The 19,860-nt window shown below is 45.9% G+C and overlaps 1 protein-coding gene across 1 annotated transcript in view; it reads left to right on the forward strand.

The window, feature by feature from the left end:
• LOC126469629 (probable medium-chain specific acyl-CoA dehydrogenase, mitochondrial) overlaps positions 1 to 19,087 on the forward strand; it is a 196,190-nt gene extending 177,103 nt beyond the window's left edge. The window contains exons 10-11 of the mRNA XM_050096755.1: positions 16,115 to 16,285; positions 18,791 to 19,087. Of these exons, the coding sequence (XP_049952712.1) occupies positions 16,115 to 16,285; positions 18,791 to 18,940 (321 nt within the window). The 3' untranslated portion in view covers positions 18,941 to 19,087. The remainder of the gene's footprint in view (positions 1 to 16,114; positions 16,286 to 18,790) is intronic.
• Positions 19,088 to 19,860: the final 773 nt, after the last annotated feature.

Genomic DNA, 19,860 nt, shown 5'->3' on the forward strand with positions numbered 1-19,860 from the left:
AGAGCTCAGCTGTGAAGACCGAACAAAGGCCATGGAGCCGGTATTTGAAACTGTGTGCCCCGACAATAAAAGAACACCCGACCCCGTCATTGGTCTTTGAGCCATCTGTATAAATGAAGGTCATATTGATGAACTTTGAATGAAGTTCAACAAAACGGGAGTGGTAGACCGAACCGGGGGTAACCTCTTTTGGGGGCGAGCTGAGGTCAAGGTGAACGCGGACCTGAGCCTGGAGCCAAGGTGGTGTGTGGCTCACGCCCACTCGAAAGGTTGCAGGGAGTGAAAAATTAAGGTGTTGAAGGAGGCGACGAAAGCGAACTCCAGGGGGTAGCAGGGCAGAGACATACAACCCGTATTGACGGTCGAGAGAGTCGTCAAAAAAGAAATGATAAGACGGGTGGTCGGGCATTGACAATAGCCGACAGGCATACCGACAAAGCAGTACATCGCGCCGGTAGGTGAGTGGCAATTCGCCAGCGTCAGCATGAAGACACTCTACGGGACTAGTATAAAACGCTCCGATCGCAAGTCGTAAACCCCGATGTTGTATGGAGTTGAGGCAGCGCAAGATGGATGGCCGTGCAGAGGAGTAGACGAAGCTCCCATAATCCAGCTTGGAGCGGACGATCGACCGATATAGACGAAGCAGGACGGTTCGATCCGCTCCCCACGACATACCACTGAGAACACGGAGGACATTTAAAGAACGGGTACAACGGGCAGCCAAATATGACGCATGTGGAGACCAGCTAAGTTTCGTGTCAAATGTAAGACCTAAAAATTTTGTTGTCTCCACGATTGGGAGAGCAACGGGACCGAGTCGTAAGGACGGTGGGAGAAACTCTTTGTAGCGCCAGAAGTTAATACAGACCGTCTTCTCGGCAGAAAAACGGAAGCCATTGGCGATACTCCAGGAGTAAAGACGGTCAAGAGAACGCTGAAGACAGTGCTCCAGGACACGTGTACACTGCGCGCTGCAATAGATGGTAAAATCGTCCACGAAGAGGGAGCCTGATACATCAGCTGGGAGGCAATCCATTATTGGATTGATCGCGATGGCGAAGAGAGCGACGCTCAAAACTGAGCCCTGTGGCACCCCATTCTCCTGGCGAAAGGTGTCGGACAGGACAGAACCCACACGTACCCTGAACTGTCGATCCATTAAAAAAGAACGAATAAAACGAGGGAGGCGACCGCGAAGGCCCCATGTATGCATGGTGCGGAGAATGCCCGCCCTCCAACAGGTGTCGTAAGCCTTCTCCAAATCAAAGAACACAGCCGCGGTCGGGCGCTTCCGCAAGAAGTTATTCATAATGAAGGTCGACAAGGTAACCAGATGGTCAACAGCAGAGCAGCGCCTACGAAATCCACATTGTACATTGGTAAGCAGGCGTCGAGACTCGAGCAGCCAAACCAATCGAGAGTTAACCATTCGCTCCATCACTTTACAGACACAACTGGTAAGCGAGATGGGTCAATAACTGGAAGGCAAGTGCTTGTCCTTCCCCGGCTTAGGAATCGGGACAACAATAGACTCGCGCCAGCATGCGGGAACATGTCCCTCAATCCAGATGCGATTGTAAGTACGAAGAAGAAAACCTTTACCCGCAGGAGAAACGTTCTTCAGCATCTGAATATTAATAGAATCAGGCCCTGGAGCGGAGGACCGTGATCGGTCAAGTTCGTTTTCGAGTTCCCGCATGGAGACATCCTCCGGGGCCACAACGACGTCATTCGTGACCATCAAGCCAGAAACTGGTGAGTGGACCTTAGTGCCAGATAGCCGGCGCTGGCTACCCCAGACAACAGAAGGCGTAGTAAAACTGTTGAAGGTGCTTGTGAAAGCAGCCCAGCTGGCTTTCTTGCTTTCTTTAATAATACGACGACACTGAGCACGTAATCGTTTATAATTGATACAATTCGCCACTGTAGGGTGGCGTTTAAAGGTGCGTAAAGCACGTCGACGAGCACGTAAAGCGTCTCTACATGCTGCGGTCCACCAGGGAACCGGTACGCGACGTGGAGAAGAAGTAGGGTGAGGGATGGAATATTCAGCAGCAGCGAAAAGGACTTCCGTGAGGTGTGCAACCTGACGATCGCAGCTGGTGAAGGTTTGATCCTGAAAGGTCACCCTGGAAGAGAAGAGCCCCCAGTCTGCCTTGGAGATGGTCCAACTAGATGAGCACGGAGAGGGGGTATGCTGCAGGAGATGGATAACACATGGGAAGTGGTCGCTCGAATATGTATCAGAAAGTGCATACCACTCAAACTGGCGTGCAAGTTGGGGAGTACATATAGAGGGGTCTAAATGGGAATAGGTGTGAGATGTGTCCGAAAGAAAAGTAGGGGCGCCAGTATTGAGGCAGACAAGATTGAGCTGGTTGAAAAGGTCTGCTAACAGGGAGCCCCTCGGGCAGGATGCTGGAGATCCCCAAAGGGGATGGTGGGCATTGAAGTCTCCAGTTAACAAAAATGGTGCAGGTAGCTGAGCAATAAGTTGCATCATGTCTGCCCTGGTAACGGCAGATGACGATGGAGTGTTATCGGTACAAATGGAAAATGTAAAAGTGGGGAGAGTAATGCGGATGGCAACTGCCTGCAGGCCGGTGTGCAACATGATGGGATCGTAGTAAATATCATCACGGACCAGCAACATAACCCCTCCATGAGCCGGGATACCTACCACAGGGGGTAGGTCAAAACGCACAGAGGTGTAGTGTGCCAAGGCAATTTGATCGCATGGGCGTAGCTTCGTTTCCTGAAGGGCTACGACGAGCGGACGGTGCAAGCGGAGCAGCAACTTCAAGTCCTCTCGGTTGGAGCGAATGCTGCGAATATTCCAGTGAATAAGTGCCATCGTAAGAAGAAAAGGAAGATGAAAGAAGGGATCACCTCGAAGGCCGCTGAGGGCCTGGCTTTGAGCGAGCACTGCCGCCGCTATCAGTAGGAGGACAGTCATCGTCCATGGGGTCTATAGGTTCATCGGCCATCTTGGGAAGATGGCCGGGAGGGGGAGCTTCCACCGCCGGTGGACGGCCAGATGTTCGGCTATCAGCGGTGCGGCCAGGCGAAACGGATGACGGCCTGGGGCGGCAACTGCTGGGTGGCGCAGGAGAGGAAATGCGCCGTGGCGGAGAAGGAGAACTGTGCTTCCTATGAGCCTTCTTGGAAGGACGTTTGGTGGAAGTACCAGTCAAAGGCTGGGAGGTCGAGGGATGTAGGAAGTCTGCACGGGACGGTTCCTTCTTGAAGGCCCGTGCATCTGACTTCTGGGTCTTCGTCTGGGCAGAAGCTGATGAAGGTGCTTGTGTCTGAGGGGTGACGGGAGGAAGAGGAGACGTCGACCGGGCGATCTTAGCACTGGCCGAATGGACGACCATGGTGCTGAAGGTCAGATCGCATGTCTGGGTTGCCACCTCCCTGGTAGTCCGAGGAGAGGCGAGGACAGTACTGTATTTCCCCGCTGGGAGCAGCGTGGGCTTCCTACTAGCCAATAGCTTGTGAGCAGCCGAGGTGGACACTTTCTCTTTGACCCGAATTTCTTGGATACAGCGTTCTTCCTTATAGACAGGACAGTCGCGGGAGGATGCGGCATGGTCACCCTGACAGTTCACACAACGAGGAGACGGAGGTGGACAGTCACCCTCATGGGCATCCCTGCCACAAGTGACACATTTAGCCGCATTGGAACAAGACTGTCGATTGTGGTTGAAACGCTGACACTGGTAGCAGCGCGTAGGTGTCGGGACATAGGGGCGAACAGAAATTACCTCATAGCCCGCCTTGACGCGCGATGGCAGCTTAACACTATCGAAGGTCAAGAAAAGTGTCCGGGTTGGTACAAGGTCATTGTTGACCTTTTTCGTGACCCTATGGACAGCTGTCACGCCCTGCTCAGCGAGGAATGATTGAATCTCCTCGTCAGTCAATCCGTCGAGGGAGCTAGTATAGACCACACCACGAGACGAATTCAAAGTTCGGTGAGCCTCCACCCGCACAGGGAACGTGTACAGGAGTGTGGCCCGAAGCAGTTTTTGTGCCTGAAAGGCGCTCTCAGTTTCTAGTAATAAGGTACCTGGTACAAGATTTGACAGATCCGGCTATGGCATCTACACCCTTCTGGATAACGAAAGGGTTGACAGAGGAAAAATCCTTTCCGTCCTCAGATCGAGAAATGACGAGGAACTGTGGGGCAGGCGGTAGTACTTTTGTCACTGGTGGCTGGTCACGTTTCCGTTTTTGGGCAGAAGTCGAGACAGATGGAGTGAAATCCATTGCAAAGGAATCCCCCATGATTGCCAGCGTCTCCGATGGCGCGCTCCTTCCTTGTGGGGACCCTCTCAGAGGGCACTCCCGCCTTAGGTGAATGTTTACACCTCAGGTCACACCTCCCGAGAAACAGACGGAGGGACCAATCGGCATGGTCAGAAGGTATCAGCTCAGGCAATCACCCCTCCCCGGGCCTGGCCTTTACCAGGGGGTACGCGCGTGCCTTATATGTCTACCCAGGGTGGGGAATTACGCGTTATCCCGTCACCGGCTACGCGTGCGAACGCGTGGGTCGGCCTTCAGGCACGCACAGGGAGGAAGGAAGAAGAGGAAAAAGAAGAGAGAGAGGGAGAGAGAGGACAGACTGTCTCAAACGCCGAGGCGGAGACCAGAGAAGGCAAGGAGAAGAAGGTAATGAGAAGGCAAGGAGAAGAAGGCAATGAGAAGGCAAGGAGAAGAAGGCAATGAGAAGGCAAGGAGAAGAAGACAATGAGAAGGCAAGGAGAAGAAGGCAAGGGGAAGAGTAAGGAAGACAGTGAGGTGGAAAAGAGCAAAGAAAGGAGCCAACCAAAGGAAGGAAGAAACGAGAAGTGAAAAAGCAAAATGACCGCAAATAGAGGTCGTGGAACTGTCCATCTCTGGACGCAGGCGCTAACGACCCCCTTGAGGGGGTGGGACTCCTTTTAGTCGCCTCTTACGACAGGCAGGAATACCTCGGGCCTAGTCTAATCCCCGGACCCACAGGGGGGTACTGTGGCTGGCCAACCATGAGAATAAAACGGGAAAGCCAGCCACTCTGCAACACATTGTCCCTCTGTGTCCTCCACCCTAGTGCTTTTAGGGTGGAGGTTTTGAAGGACATGCGCTAAAACCTACATGGAAGTATAAAACATACTCTCACGGATGAAATGGGCGACAATGCCTCAACAGTAGCTTTAGTTTTACAACGCTGAAGGCAGGGTGCTGGGAAAGTTAAAAGCTGCCGCAGAGTGGCTAGAAGTGGGCAGTCCAGCAATAGGTGGACGACTATCATTTGGGAGCCACAGTGACACTGAGATGGGTCCTCACAACGGATTTGGGAACCATGTGTTGGCCACGTATGGCCAATGTGGAGCCAGCAGAGGACAACCAATTCCCTGCGAGAGGCCTGTATGGAAGACTTCCACACATTAATTTTAATTAATGACACACAGTTTGTTGTGCATGCTGTTATGCCATTCCGTCTCCCAAAACTGGAAAACCCTGCGGTGTAAGACAGGCATATCCGAATCTGACCTGCGTTCTATCTCCAGAAGCGGTTTCCACGGCACCTGTTTGGACAGCCTGTCGGCAAGCGCGTTGCCGGGGATTTCGACGTATCCTGGGGTCCACACCAACACCACAGAACAGCAGGACTGTTCCAGGGCATAGATGGACTCCTGAATGGACGCTACCAGAGGGTGGCGAGGGTAGCACTGGTCGGTAGCTTGTAGGCTGCTCAATGAGTCAGTACACAGGGGAAGCGACTCACCAGGACATGAGCGGATGTAGTCAAGAGCACGAGATATGGCCGCCAGCTTTGCAGTGAAACACTGCAGCCAACTGGCAAGGAGTGCTGCTCAATATGCCCTCCATTAACATATGCGAAGCCTATGTGACCATCGGCCATTGAGGCATCAGTGTAAACCACTTCATCTCGATTCTTGACGTGTTCCGGGTCTCTGAACTGACAGTGGAGAGTGGCAGGGTTAACAGAGTCCTTAGGGCAATGCAAAAGGTCCAGATGAAGCTGTAGCCAAGGCGTACACCATGGAGGTGTACGTGAATGGACCGCAAGTAGAGGTGGTAAAGGGAAGGTTTCCAGTTCAGAGAGAAGGGACCGCACACGAACCGCAGTTGTTAGCCCTGATCTGGGGTGCAGATGCAGGAGATGGACTGCCACGGGCGGGAAAAGAAGATGGTAATTCGGATGCTCAGGGGAACACAGTGAAGGGACACCAGCCTCCACCAGTACGCTGGTCATCAGACTTGTCCTAAAAGCTCCTGTCACTAATCGAACCCCCACAGTGGTGTACAGAGTCGAGTAAATGCAATGCTGAAGGCGCTGCCAAACCGTAAACCACACTCCTATAGTCAATTCGGTATTAGACAAGGGTTCTGTAGAGCTGCAGCAGCGTACAGCGATTTGCACCCCAATTGGTGTTGCTCAGGCAACGGAGAGCATTGAGGTGCTGCCAGCACTTCTGCTTAAGCTGACGAAGATTAAAGAGTCAAGTCAATCGAGTGTGTAAAACCAGTCCTAGAAATTAATGTGTCTCCACTACAGTGAGTGGATCGTCATTAAGGTAAAGTGCGGGTTCCGTATGAGTGGTACGACGCTGACAGAAGTGCGTGACACACGACTTTGCGGCTGAAAACTGGAAGCCGTGGGCTAGCGCCCTTGATTGCGTCTTGTGGATGGCTCCCTGGAGGCTCAGTACGAAATGCAGAAGTCGTCTGCATACGGAGTAGGTGAGACGGAGGGCCTGACAGCTGCTGCTAGATCGTTAATGGCCATTAAAAATAGAGAGACACTCAATACAGAGCCCTGCGGGACTCCATTCTCCTGGATGTGGATGGAACTATGGGAGTCACCAACTTTACCACGGAAAGTATGGAGTGACAGGAAGTTTTGGACAAAAATCGGGAGTGGTCCCCGGAGAAACCACTCTTGCCGTCTGGAAAGGGCTGTCTTTTTTGACTTATGTAAAGCATATGACACGACACGACGTGGTGACAGATCCTTGCCACATTGTAACATCTGATTGCCATTTGGATTGCAGACTCAATGAACACAAGATTATGAACAGTAGAGCGACCCTGGCGGAAGCCACCCTGACATGGAGCCAGCAAGCCACGTGACTCCAGGACCTGACCCGCACCCTAAAGAGCGAGGGGTTGTGTTTTCTGCCGCAGAAACAATTGTGCTAGTCACCCGCTCAACCATCACATCGATGTTACAATGTGGGGGAGAATCAGCGGTGGCAGCACAGGTGAAAGTTCGGCAGTCCGCCTTGTTCAAAGCCCATCTGGGCAGGTGTCCGTGTGTCTTATGCTGTGGCAGTGAGAGGAAGATGGGGAAGTGGTCACTACCACACAGGTCATCATGTGCTCTCCAGTGGAGAGATGGGAGAAGTCCTGGGCTGCAAATTGATAAATCAATGGCCGAGTAGCTACCATGGGCCACACTGAAATGTGTGGCGGTCCCAGTATTTAAGAGGCAGAGGTCGAATTGCGACAGTGAAGTCGCAACATCTCTGCCTCGGCTGGTAAGCATGATACCACTCAACAATGGGTTATGGGCATTGATCAACTCCCTAAACCTTCTCTACTTCTGGGAGATGTTAATCAGTGCAGCTAATACATTCAGGGGTACTGCACCATCTGGAGTAAGATATACGCTGCAGACAGTTATTTCCTGTGTCGTCCTTATTCAGACAGCCACAGCTTCAAGAGGGGTTTGAAGGGGCACATGTTCATTACAGACTGTGTTTATGTCCTAATCTCTACTGTTTCTGTAATACCCCTTATACCCTCAGAGTGCAGCGGTCCGCATTGCTGGGAACCAGGTTTCCTGGAGGGCAATGCAGATAGCAGTTGTAAAGCTTAACAGTTGCCGTAGCTCACCCAGGTGGTGGATAAAACCGCCGCAATTCCACGAGAGGATGACATCGTGAGACTGGGAAGGCATGGAACATTCAATGAGGCAGTTTACACCTCAGGGTCACCTGCTGTCACCGATTTATTGCCTGAGCAGTCTATATCCATTGTGTTCGAGAGTCTGGTGAGATCTAGCTCCTCAGCAGGCGCCAAAATCCACCTCATCCTCAGCCGCAGAGCTTGTAGGTTGTGGTGGTGTGGGTGCCACCGCAATTTCCTTGGTGTTAGGGGGTTTTCTTTTTGGGTTTCTCTCGCTGCTCCTTGGGTTTCCCTGGCTGAGAGGACTTCACTGGCTCAGTCTCCGGGACTGAGGATGAGCGTGAAGCCCTATGACCAGCTGCTTTTTGGCTCTTCAGCCACTGGCAGGTGTCTTCTTTCCCACTAGAAAAAACCTGGGAAGGGAGTGACCTTCGGCTTCTCTCGCTAGGAAGCGGTCCCTTGGGAGACTTACGCTTCTCCAGCTTAGAAGTGGGGACAGACATCCCCGATGGTTGGTGGGGGGAGGGTGTTGCTCCCGAAGTAGGTGGTGCAGAAGCAACAGGGAGGGAAATTCTCTCTCTCCCCCCCCCCCCTCCCGTCAACCATCAAAGGGGAAGGGGGCAGGTGTAGTCTTCCGGCTCTGAGAGGTGACCTGGGTTGGCAGAGCTGATGGTGCCAGAACTTGAGGGGCGACATAAGACGATGTCATACACACAGGACACAGCTGTTCAAATTTTCTCTTAGCCTCAGTGTAGGTCAGTCTGTCCAGGGTCTTGTACTCCACGATTTTCCTTTCTTTCTGGAGAATCCTGCAGTCAGGCGAGCAAGGCAAATGGTGCTCTCTGCAGTTGACACAGATGGGAGGCGGGGCTCGTGGAGTATTAGGATGTGATGGGCATCCACTCTCAGCATGTGACACTGGAAGTACAGTGGGAAGACGCATTAAATGCTAGAAGTTCGGCAATATATCACATCGTGGGCAGGAATATAGGGCTTTACATCACACTGGTAGAGCATCACTTTGACCTTCTCGGGCAATGTACCACCCTCAAAGGCCAAGATGAAGGCACTGGTGGCAACCTGATTATCCTTTGGACCCTGGTGGACAAAATGTGCACCTCACCACTCTAAATTGGTGTCTTGTCTCAAGTGAGCAACTCCACTGTGACTGGACAGAGGATGCTGTTTTCATCAAGACTGACCCCAGATCTAATTTTGGACAAGCCCTCCACCTCCCCCAATTTGTCCTCTGAATTCTCATCAAAAATCTGAGGCTTCATCATCATGAAAGATTCCCCATCAGCTCTTGAACATACAAGGTACCAGGGCAAATAAGGTCTGCTGCCATCTCTACCCAGACGTTCCTCCCATGGTGTTGCCAGAGAGGGGAATGATTTGGCATTATACTTGTGTGTGTTGACATGAGCTCATGATCACTTAGAGACTGCTGGTGTTTCACCACCAGCAAGAGATGATGGAAAATGGTGCAAATGGCTCTGAGCACTATGCGACTTAACTTCTGAGGTCATCAGTCCCCTAGAACTTACAACTACTTAAACCTAACTAACCTAAGGACATCACACACCTCCATGCCCAAGGCAGGATTCCAACCTGCAACTGTAGCGGTCATGCGGTTCCAGACTGAAGCGCCTTGAACCGTATGGCCACACCGGCCGGCAGAGATGATGGACTACGCTTCATCGCGTGTCATCCGCCCTGATGCCACCCACTCCAACCAGGAGCCCTCCCCACGGGCACCACCCAGCCTCAGCAAAGGCCACCTGGCACCTGGCAGGATGGCCATCACTGGAAGTCTCGATGTCTCAGGGAGATGGTCATCTATCCTTTGGCATACGTGGGGAGTTAATGGCACAGGAATCAGCAGAGCGAACGCTGTGTGGTCAGGGGGCTACAACCAACAGGGTACATAGTGGCCCCACCTCAACAGACTGGCTACCGTGCTGGGTATCAGGTGTAGAGAAGTCCATGGTCATCGTCGACGCAGAAATCGACACTGCATAGTGCATGGTGGTAAACGCACCCAGGAAGGTGTCCTCGCCCAAGAGATGGAGAATGGGCAGAAATACAATGCGACACCGAGGAAGTGGGCTAAAGGTATCAATGCAGGATTGACACGACGCACCTCGTAAGGTGTCCATCCCCAATTGGCTCACTCTTCAGGAAAAGTTTGGAGAATGGAGGTCAAACCCCACAGGGGACCATCACAAAGGCCAAAACGTGTGAAACTCATTTTAGTCGCCTCGTATGACAGGCAGGAATACCTTGGTCCTATTCTAACTCCCGGACCCACAGGGGGCTGCTGTAGTTTCTCCTGGACGCTGTGCCATGCACTTTACTTTATCTTCAGCCTTGCACTTCTGTCATTGTGTGTCGCCGAAAGACTTGCGCAGTTCCCCCTGGAATACTTCCCAGCTTGTGAACTTCTCATCATCATTCTCATACCATTGCTCGGCAGTGACCTACAAATAGAAAAATGCGTTAGCCAAACACACGGTGTCATCCCATTTGCTAAATTACGCTATATGCTCATATACCCTCAGCCACTTATTTGGATCTTGGCCATAGCCATCAGAGAACCCAGAAGCCTGTCTCATGTGATGGCACACATTTGCTGTCATCGTCACATCCTGTTCTTCTGTCTCCGATAGATTGCCATCTGTTGAATATTGCTCGAACTCTCGTTTCTCGCCACAAACAGCGGCTCTGTTCTGGCATGATGGGAGCCACTGTGTTGTGGATAATGTGCACTATTACAAGTTCCAATACCCGACGCCTCTTCCAGAATAATGTCACGTAGAAGAAGGTGTAATTAGCTGAATGACAAACACTAACTTCACTTAACAAAGGTTTATTCAGCACTTGTACATACAAGAGCATGGAGCGAACTGCCTCTGGCCAGAACACATACAGTATGTATAACATTCCAATACAATGATTCTTGACATTTTCGGATACTTCTAGAATGTACTCGAACCGAATATAGAAATTAAAATTTCACAGCCCAGGTGACTTTTGTACTCATGACACTCCACGCAACAGTTTAGTATCATAACCACTACACTACAGTGCTACTCAGCTTCTGCTGCAACAATATTGTGAAACACTGACGAGTGCCCAAACTCCAGCCAGAGAGGACAACTGATGGAGGGAGTAGTGCTTCACGAGAATGCTTGACCCCACATCAAGCACAGGAGCTTTTAAAAAAAAATTGGGTGGACTGTTATGCCTCATCCCCCGTACAGCCCGGACTTTTCCTCAAGCTAATCGCTGGATCACTGGGGGCTGACATGATAAAGGAACACCTAGGTGGCAAACACTTCAAGAGTGATTAAGTCCCGTCAGATGTCACACACTTCCTCAATGGGTAGGTGGGGGCTTCTTCGACTTAGGAATGCAAAAGCTGGAGCACCACCTTCAAAGGTGTGAAAAAAAAAAAAAAAAAAATCAAGAGACTGTGTTGAAAAACAGGCAAAAGTGTAAGCTTTTCAACGATTTATAAGTTAGAAGACATTGTTTATTGTTATTATTTGTAAAAAAATATGGGAACCTTACTTTTGGTGCAACCCTCTTATCTTTGCATATCACATGTGTCAAAACATTTGTATTTGGCACAAAACAACTATAGTTTTTCAGCTTGCAATGAAGGGCATTTTCCAGAAGGCCTAGGAAAACTGCCTGCATATATCATAAATGCTCCTCTTACATGGATCCCATGACCCAGATGTCATCAAAGTAGTTCACATAACCGAAAATGATGTGCATCAGCTGCTTCAAATGTAGTTTGGAATTTCGTCTGCACCATGAATTTATCAAAGGCAAATAATCACACTGGTAGAGCCCAAAAGGACACTGAGCAACAAAAACTTCGGTGGTCTCATGGGAACTTGTGTTACCCCTACAGGAAGGCCGTTGGCCTTTGTCAACTATGTAGAAACCAAAAACATAAAATATTTTCGGCTGAGATGATTTTTCTACTAGCAACATAGGCTTCTGTTCCACATTCTTATAACATGCAGAGATGAAGCATTGCCCCCTGAAAGGAATACGCTGCATACTACAAGAAAACTTCGACAGCCTCCTGTTCCAATGACCACTATGTCAAGAGTCCATTAGTATCTAAGTTAATTAGGCTTACCGTCACTCATACACTACCAGGGTAAGCAGAATAGTCAGTGAGCCATGGGGGCATTGCCACAGTATATCACAAAGAATTGCCAAATTGCCTACCCTGTGGCATACCACACACATGCTATATGTGAGTCCTGACATAGGTGGGAGAGGGAGACAAGGGGTTACTGGTCAGTCTACCCTCCCGAGCAGTACAGAGCAGAAGGCAGAAGGACAATTCACAGTGAAGGCATTTGATTGCTTTCTTCTATCTGAGCCAATACTGGTACAGGCATTTACTATAAACACATGTGGTGAGACTTGGTTGGCAGCTCATTGTGGCAGCTCGTTGTAGCAGCTCGTTGTAGCAGCTCTTTGACAAACAAGGTTTTGAAATAATTATTAGTTAGTCCTGTCTGTAATAAACACACTGGAGGCTAGTTCTAGGGTTAGAAAAAGTATTAATAACGCTGTTACAACAGAATCCAGTGCAGAAGTCCCAAGAGTGGATGATAATCACAGTAGCGAACACTAGCGGCATCTTAAGACAACAAATTTGTCACATTCAGTATGTTTTGTTTTGCAAGTCTGTTCACTGTGGTACTCCAAGTGAGAGCGCAGACTTACATGGAGCTAGACCGAGGCTGGAGTCAAGGGATGCAGATTCAGCATCCAGATCGTCTGACTGAGAACTCTGTGAAAATGTGGAATCTAGGGGGTTTTGAAGAGTCGCGTGGGGGCAATGTTTTTTCCCACTTAAAGCCACCCAGCCAATCCTGCAGGTCTCTTGCAGGTGCCTGCCAATCACAATGTAGTTAGGTCCCCTCTACTGCTCCTAAGGCAGGGATGTGACTGCAGTTGCACTAACTAAGTCCATGTTTGGTATCAACATTGTTCAGCTGAAAGGTAAACGTAACTGCTCTGCCAAATAAAGCTTGCAACATTATTGTTATACACCATTTAGCCCCACCCCTCAGGCTCCCTGGATTAGGGACTGCTAGGTTAACAGTAGTCTGGTGTTTTTGCTCTCTTTCTAACCCTTGTAAGCCTACTGAGGTTGCTGTTCTCAGGGCTGGTATCAAGCTGGCTTTATACACTAGTACATGCCTGTTGGTTGCAAAGTTCTACGGTGGCAACCTACTACAGCATCTAGATGACATATGAAGTTAAATGTTAATTCCTAGAATAATAACTGGTGCCCTCAGACCACGTCTGGGGGTGTCTGCATTTTCGCAAGGCTCTCACCTTACGGTTTACTTCATGTAACAATATGCCCTCAGCATCGTCTCTGCTTCCACACCTTGGAGCAGATGTCCTCCTTTCTCACAGCTTCAAGATAACACTACAGTAACAAGGAATAATAAAAATATTACATATCAATGGGGGGCAGTCCCATTGAACACACACACCAAATGACATTTCTGCACAATGGGAAAGTTGGCAGTCCAAAGTGCAGAAGCAGAGCAATACTCAGAACCCAAAGAATGCTGCGAGTGGGAAGTAGGATTCTGTCAGTAATTTGAACCTAATGAACCCGATGTGGATGAAGATGGGCAGTGCCACGATGTCACTGCACTCAAATCAGCAACGGCATCAGGACACAAATGCCCAGCATTGGTCAAGGCTGCCTGGCTCACCACAAGGGGGCACATGAGCCACAAATTTCTAATTGTGGCACCTGCCCTACTTTGGACCTTGACGTTGGGTGTTAACTGGACAACCACATCCCTCATTAGTGAGACAGTTTGAGTGTCCCCACTGTGCTACATCATATGCAGACACTTGTATGAGAGACCTGGCAGGTCAGTGATCTATGCTGCATAGAAGTTCCCTGGGTGTGTGTGCTTGTGAGATTGTAACATTGCCATGACCACATGAGTTTGATGATACTGCTTGAGCAACTGACTTAGACTCTGAAGCCTGTGCAGAATTTGAGTAAAGGTTCTCAATTTGATACAATCCTGCATTGCTGGACAATATCAAGGCAGCTGTATCAGCTTGATTGACAATACATCTTACCTGGCAGTGCAGCAAGAATTAGTGAAGGGGATTCTCCCACCTTCCCATAGGTTTTTAGAAGTTGGTGAAGAGTGGTGGTGGTGGTGAAGAAGGTTTCTCTGTAGGCACGCAGTGCTGGTAGCAAGGCAGGAGCCAACAGAGCAATTCCGCATTTTGTTTAAGCAGTTCTTGCATATTATATTGTGGCAGCTTTTGTTTCTGCTACTGGAGTCATAACTGCTCCTACCAACATTGCAAAAAAAATTGCTGGGTCCATGGTGGCCACAATTTAAAGCTATGAAAAAGAAAAACTTAAGACATGTCAGAATTTCCTACATCACTATTTTTGTATCTGAACATGTGTGACAATACTGCAATTCCAACAGGTACAGAATATTGCTATGCTAGTCAATGGTGGCTTAACTACAAGCCCAGGAAGCTGGACCAAGAAAGAGGAAATGAGACACTCTGCTCCCCCATAGATTGAATTACATGTGGAGTTCCAACACCATGTAGGGACAAACACAGACCAACATAATGTGACCAGTGTGAGTGATTGAGCAACCACCTCAGTCCTGGCGTTAGCCTTACACTGTACTGTTTTCCGTCTGCTTAGTTAATGTCCACATAAGAACCCCTGGGGTAATACTATTGCCACCGGCAGGTAAATACCTGGGTAGTGGTTCTACCTATGCAAGGCCTTGCTCGTGCCCTTTGTGGTAGTGCTCTAATTCCACTGCAATACTCATGCTAGCTCATATGCACCCACCTCGATATCCTCTGGTGGGAATAGTAAATGTGTTAATGGAGATTAATTCCTGAAGGGTGTCGGGATGCAAGAATGTGTTGAGGAGCAAGTTCCACTTCCAGAGTTTAGGGAAACTATTGTCAGATGGGAAGATTCAAATAGCTCATGTAGTGTAGCAGCTGTGCGGTTCCTTGAGTCATGCTGTAGAGAATGTCAGCAACTGAGTGGCTGCTAGACATGGGGGCCATTTGGATCTTATCACCTGATACTAGTTACCCTTAATACCGGAGATAAGAACTCAACCCTCATTACAGTCTCATGTCTCAACACCTTCCTGTACTTTTATTTACTGTCTCATTTTCTTTATTGATTTTTTTTTCATTTTCATTCTCTTCCCCTCATTTCTCTCTGTTTGTTATGTTATCTCTCCTTTTCCTTAGTTTTTAACTGCACTATTATTTTATCTTCCTCTAATCCATCTTAACTTCTCACTTTGTTCTCAACATCTCTGGACTGAAGCTGGCACATACTCTGTCTGGTGCCTTGCTCTTCATCTTGATGTCTGGATGAACTGCCCCGCCCTTTTAATATATTCCAACTTATCCTTCTCTCCTCCACTAGTAAGGAACTGATAGATCATGTGCCATAAAAACCAGGGCAGATCATAACAGCAAAACTGTTCTATAAGAAGACAAAAATAAGAAAAAATCCTAGATTGTAGAACTGTCACAGACATAGAAACTTTCATGAGGAATAGCATTATATTCTTTATTGGTGGGAGAGAACTGAGTAACTCACAGACTGAGTAAAGGTAATTTCTAGATTTATTTAAGGCCTTAGTCTATTCAACACTACATGAAAAATGTTGCTACTGCAGTTATGAATGTCGCTTTTTGGAATCCACGTTGCAATTTTTTTTTTCTGTAAATATAACCAGGAAAATAATCAGTTAGTTTCACTGACACCAATGTTCAATGAATGAAAAGTTATTTGAAACAATAATTCCTGGTAAAACTATCGGTAATGAATGGTGAGCCAGAAGCAATGAGCACCAACATTGCAGATAATAATTTCATGTTAATGTCCAAATTGACAAATTTTTAGCCTCGTCTTTATTTTAACCTATTTCTCACCAATAAGAAGTAGTAATGGGTGATTACATTGCTGCTATTAAGTATTATGATTTCTGCATAAAAGTCTATGGGAAAGAGGCATCTGCAATATAAAAATGATTAAATGCCTCAGATCATAATATTGATTGATATTCTGCATGATTGATACTGATAACAAAAAAGGAAATTTTCTTGTTAACAGGCTGTTGCTTTCATGCTTGCGGATATGGCTATTGGTGTTGAAACAGCTCGCTTATCATGGATGAGAGCTGCATGGGCTTCAGATCAAGGTGAAAGGAATTCCTACCTGGCATCTATTGCTAAGGCTTATGCATCTGATGTAGCCCAGAAGTGTGCATCAGATGCTGTGCAGGTATTACTTTGTTTGTCCTGGCAAATTGACTGTGCCTTTTCTTTTATCCTTAATAATAATAATAATAATAATAATAATTGCTGATTTAGTATTATAGATTTATGTTACAAATGAAGAAATCAGTTTTCTGTTTCTGTGTCTCAAGTATCAACAAATGTTATGTAGCATGCAATATTCTCATCATTAGTTAAAATAAAAATAGATTTAACACAAGAAAGTATTATCAAATACCTTTCAACTATTTCTATTTTCCATCCCTGAACCCCAGAGTGTGTACATGTAGCCCCACTCCAATGGTAACTTCCAAAATAAAAGGTTATCTATACTACTGTATATACACAAGTCCTTTTTAAAACTGAAGTAAATCAATGAAGAACTTTCCCAGATTTTTGGTAACAGATTTTTACATGATACTTTAAAGTAAGTCTGGCAAAGTCTATGTCTGTCTGAACATTTATTAGATTTTTACATGAAATACAAAAAAATGGTTTGTCTATCTGAATGTTTATTAGAGTATGTGGTACATAATGTATAGAGAAAATATTGTTAGCAAAACCTTGGAATGTTCTTGTCCAATGTGCTTGAAACTTTTACATGATACTGTAACAAAATATACAGCCTATGTCCATCTGAATAATTATCAACAACAAGTGTACATTTTCTGTTTAAATGCCCTGCCATTGTCATTAAAACTGACTGTGGGAAAAAAATTAAACTGCACTTTTTCACATCACAGTATAGCACAACATTTTATTTTTCTCACATTCAGTTTAAACACTAGGCAAATTACTTTCCCTTACATATTTCCTCCCCTTATATATAATTTTAAACAAAAATTTTGTTCATAAATGTGTGCTGTTTTGTTTTCTTCCTGACAGTCAAGATTACAACTTCACGGTTTTCCACTAAAATTACCTAATTATAGCCAATAAGCCATAAATACAAAGTTTCTGAGGATTCAGAATCTGTAGAGACAAACTATGTGAATAATGTCACTGAAAGTATTATGCTGATAGTATATGGGGTACTAGAGACCTCCCTTGAAGCTGCATCCATTTCCCCAATAATTGTAAGCGACTTCAGCTTTGTTCTTTGTTATTGCCAATGACTCCTTGCTTGAGAACTGAAGGGCATTTATAGCAAACAGGAAAGTTGTGTTTATGGATTAATAATTATAATATGTAGCCTAAGTCTTTCTGATGTACTTTAATTATTCCATTATTTTATTTATAACCTAGCAGAGATTACTCTCTGGATAGCCTTCAAGTTACTAGGAAAGTAACTGAACTTTCATCAATTTGTTAATAAGTTGCATATCCATGCTGCACATGCACAGAAAATTATCTACAAATAGGAATACTGAACAATGTGAGTCTCCATCAACACCTACATACATACTCTGCAAGCCACTGCATGGTGCATGGCAGGGGGTGCCCTGTACAGCTGTTAGTTATTTCCCTTCCTGTTCCACTTGTTTCTCTCTTGCTCTGTCTGCGATTGTCTCTATGCTTCCAGATGAGCCCCTGTTTCTTGTATCCAATATACATGGTCCTTACATAAAATGTATGTTGGTGGCAGTAAAAGTGTGCTGCGGTCTGATTCAAATGCCGGCTCTCTAAATTTTCTCACTTTCTTAAAAAGAACATTACCTTCCCTCCAGGGATTCCCACTTGAGTTCCCAATGCACCCCTGTGACCCCTTTTACCCTTCAGCCATATTTCACAGTATATCATGTGGAGAAAGGGGCAAGCTGAGTTTCACATCTAAACCAGGGATGCCTATTACTGTGCCATCCATAAGGGACTCTTAAAAATACACTGTCATTTGACTGTTGCACAGATTCTCCAATGTGGGAAATTTGTTAAATGATTAATTTAAAACTACTGCTTTCAACAGTCAGTCACATAAATGAAACCCAAGAATGGAGAACTCTTACATGACTGTGTTCATGAGCACGCAGTAAGTTGCAAGTTAGTTCTCATAAGTTAAGTTTGCTATTTTAGATAAATGGTGTGCTAGGTTAATGTGGAGCTGATCAGATGTTTCAGTATGTTAAGTAAAGTAAATGCCAGTTGAAGTTACTTAAACTGCTATTCAGAAATCTTAAATTATGAATACACTACAAGTATTTTATGTATACCATTAATGGAGGATAAAAGAACAACTCTAATGGGACATGTTACAGTCAATGTGTATGTAGTGAGCTATTGATCTGAAACTGGTACATAGGGCTATAAGAATTCAAAAGCCTGCATGCATAATGCATGTAAGATACAAATAAAGTTATTTGAAATGTTATTTTTAAATAATTTTTCATTCATTTTAATGATGCAAATGGAACAGACTTCCAGAAATGAAAGAAATGAGTATCTTATTCTAGAGAGTATAGATTGAAAATTTTCTTCAAGAAATTTTATCTGCACATTGTTCCTATATGGTGCAAATTTTATAGTCTTCAGATTTACATAATGTGTTACAATGTTCTGACACATTTCTGTTTTTCAGATATTTGGTGGAAATGGTTTTAATAGTGAATACCCTGTGGAGAAACTGATGAGAGATGCAAAAATTTTTCAAATATATGAAGGAACATCTCAGATACAGCGTCTTATTATATCAAGAGCAATGTTGGATAAAATGAAGCAAAGATCATGAATATTTTACATTTGTATTAATAGCTCTTCATTCTGCAGAACTGTATCTTGAAGAGAATGAATACTTTAATTAAATTCCTTTGAAAAATCAAGAAATTCAAATACTTTTTCAAATATTATGAATTCACTTATTGCATGTACATTGTTAGCATTTTTTATATCTCTGTAATAAAGTTATTTCTACAAGTGTCAAATAATCTTGTTCTGTGTATTTATATTCAGTATTTTGTAAAATACCTGCATGTAAATCATATACCTTTTACTTCTCTCATGTTTTGCTTGCACCTGCATGTGTAACTTTACTTCTTTACCAAATAAAGTGACACAGTGGTTAAGACACCGGGTTCATACTCAGGAGAAGGACTGAGGTGACCAACAAGGCTTAGTTTTTGCATGGTTAATGCAACTCACCTCAGAGGAATGCAGACCTATTGCCGATTTTCTTCCCAATCTTTTATCAACTCAGCAAGTTATCAGTTCATAATGAGAATGCTATTGACAGAACATTACATGCTACCTAACCTCCTGTCATTCCTTTTTGTCTTTTTCATAAGAAGTATGCTTCAGTCTGACATCACACCCAGACTGAATTTTTGCTTGGAGGACTCAAATGTATATTCAGCTGTGACTTTCAATTCCTCTCTCTAGCTAACCAGTGGTACAATCTGGTCAACATTTCACTTTCTGAAGTTCTTAACCCTGGATCACAAAGAGAATTAGAGTGAACTTCACATTGCAGTTATATTGTAAGATACTAAAGAAGGTATACAGAAATCAGTTTTCTCTCTGTCCTGAAACATGTAAAACAGACATTCTATTTTATAGTGGCCAAAAGCATTGTATTATGAGCAAGAAGTTGATAACTCTCATAACAAAATGAAGACAGTTTGGAATAGTGTTAGAAGGGAGACAGAGAAAACT

This window comes from Schistocerca serialis, chromosome 3 (assembly GCF_023864345.2).
Source record: "Schistocerca serialis cubense isolate TAMUIC-IGC-003099 chromosome 3, iqSchSeri2.2, whole genome shotgun sequence".
In the NCBI taxonomy this organism is placed as follows: Eukaryota; Metazoa; Arthropoda; class Insecta; order Orthoptera; family Acrididae; genus Schistocerca; species Schistocerca serialis.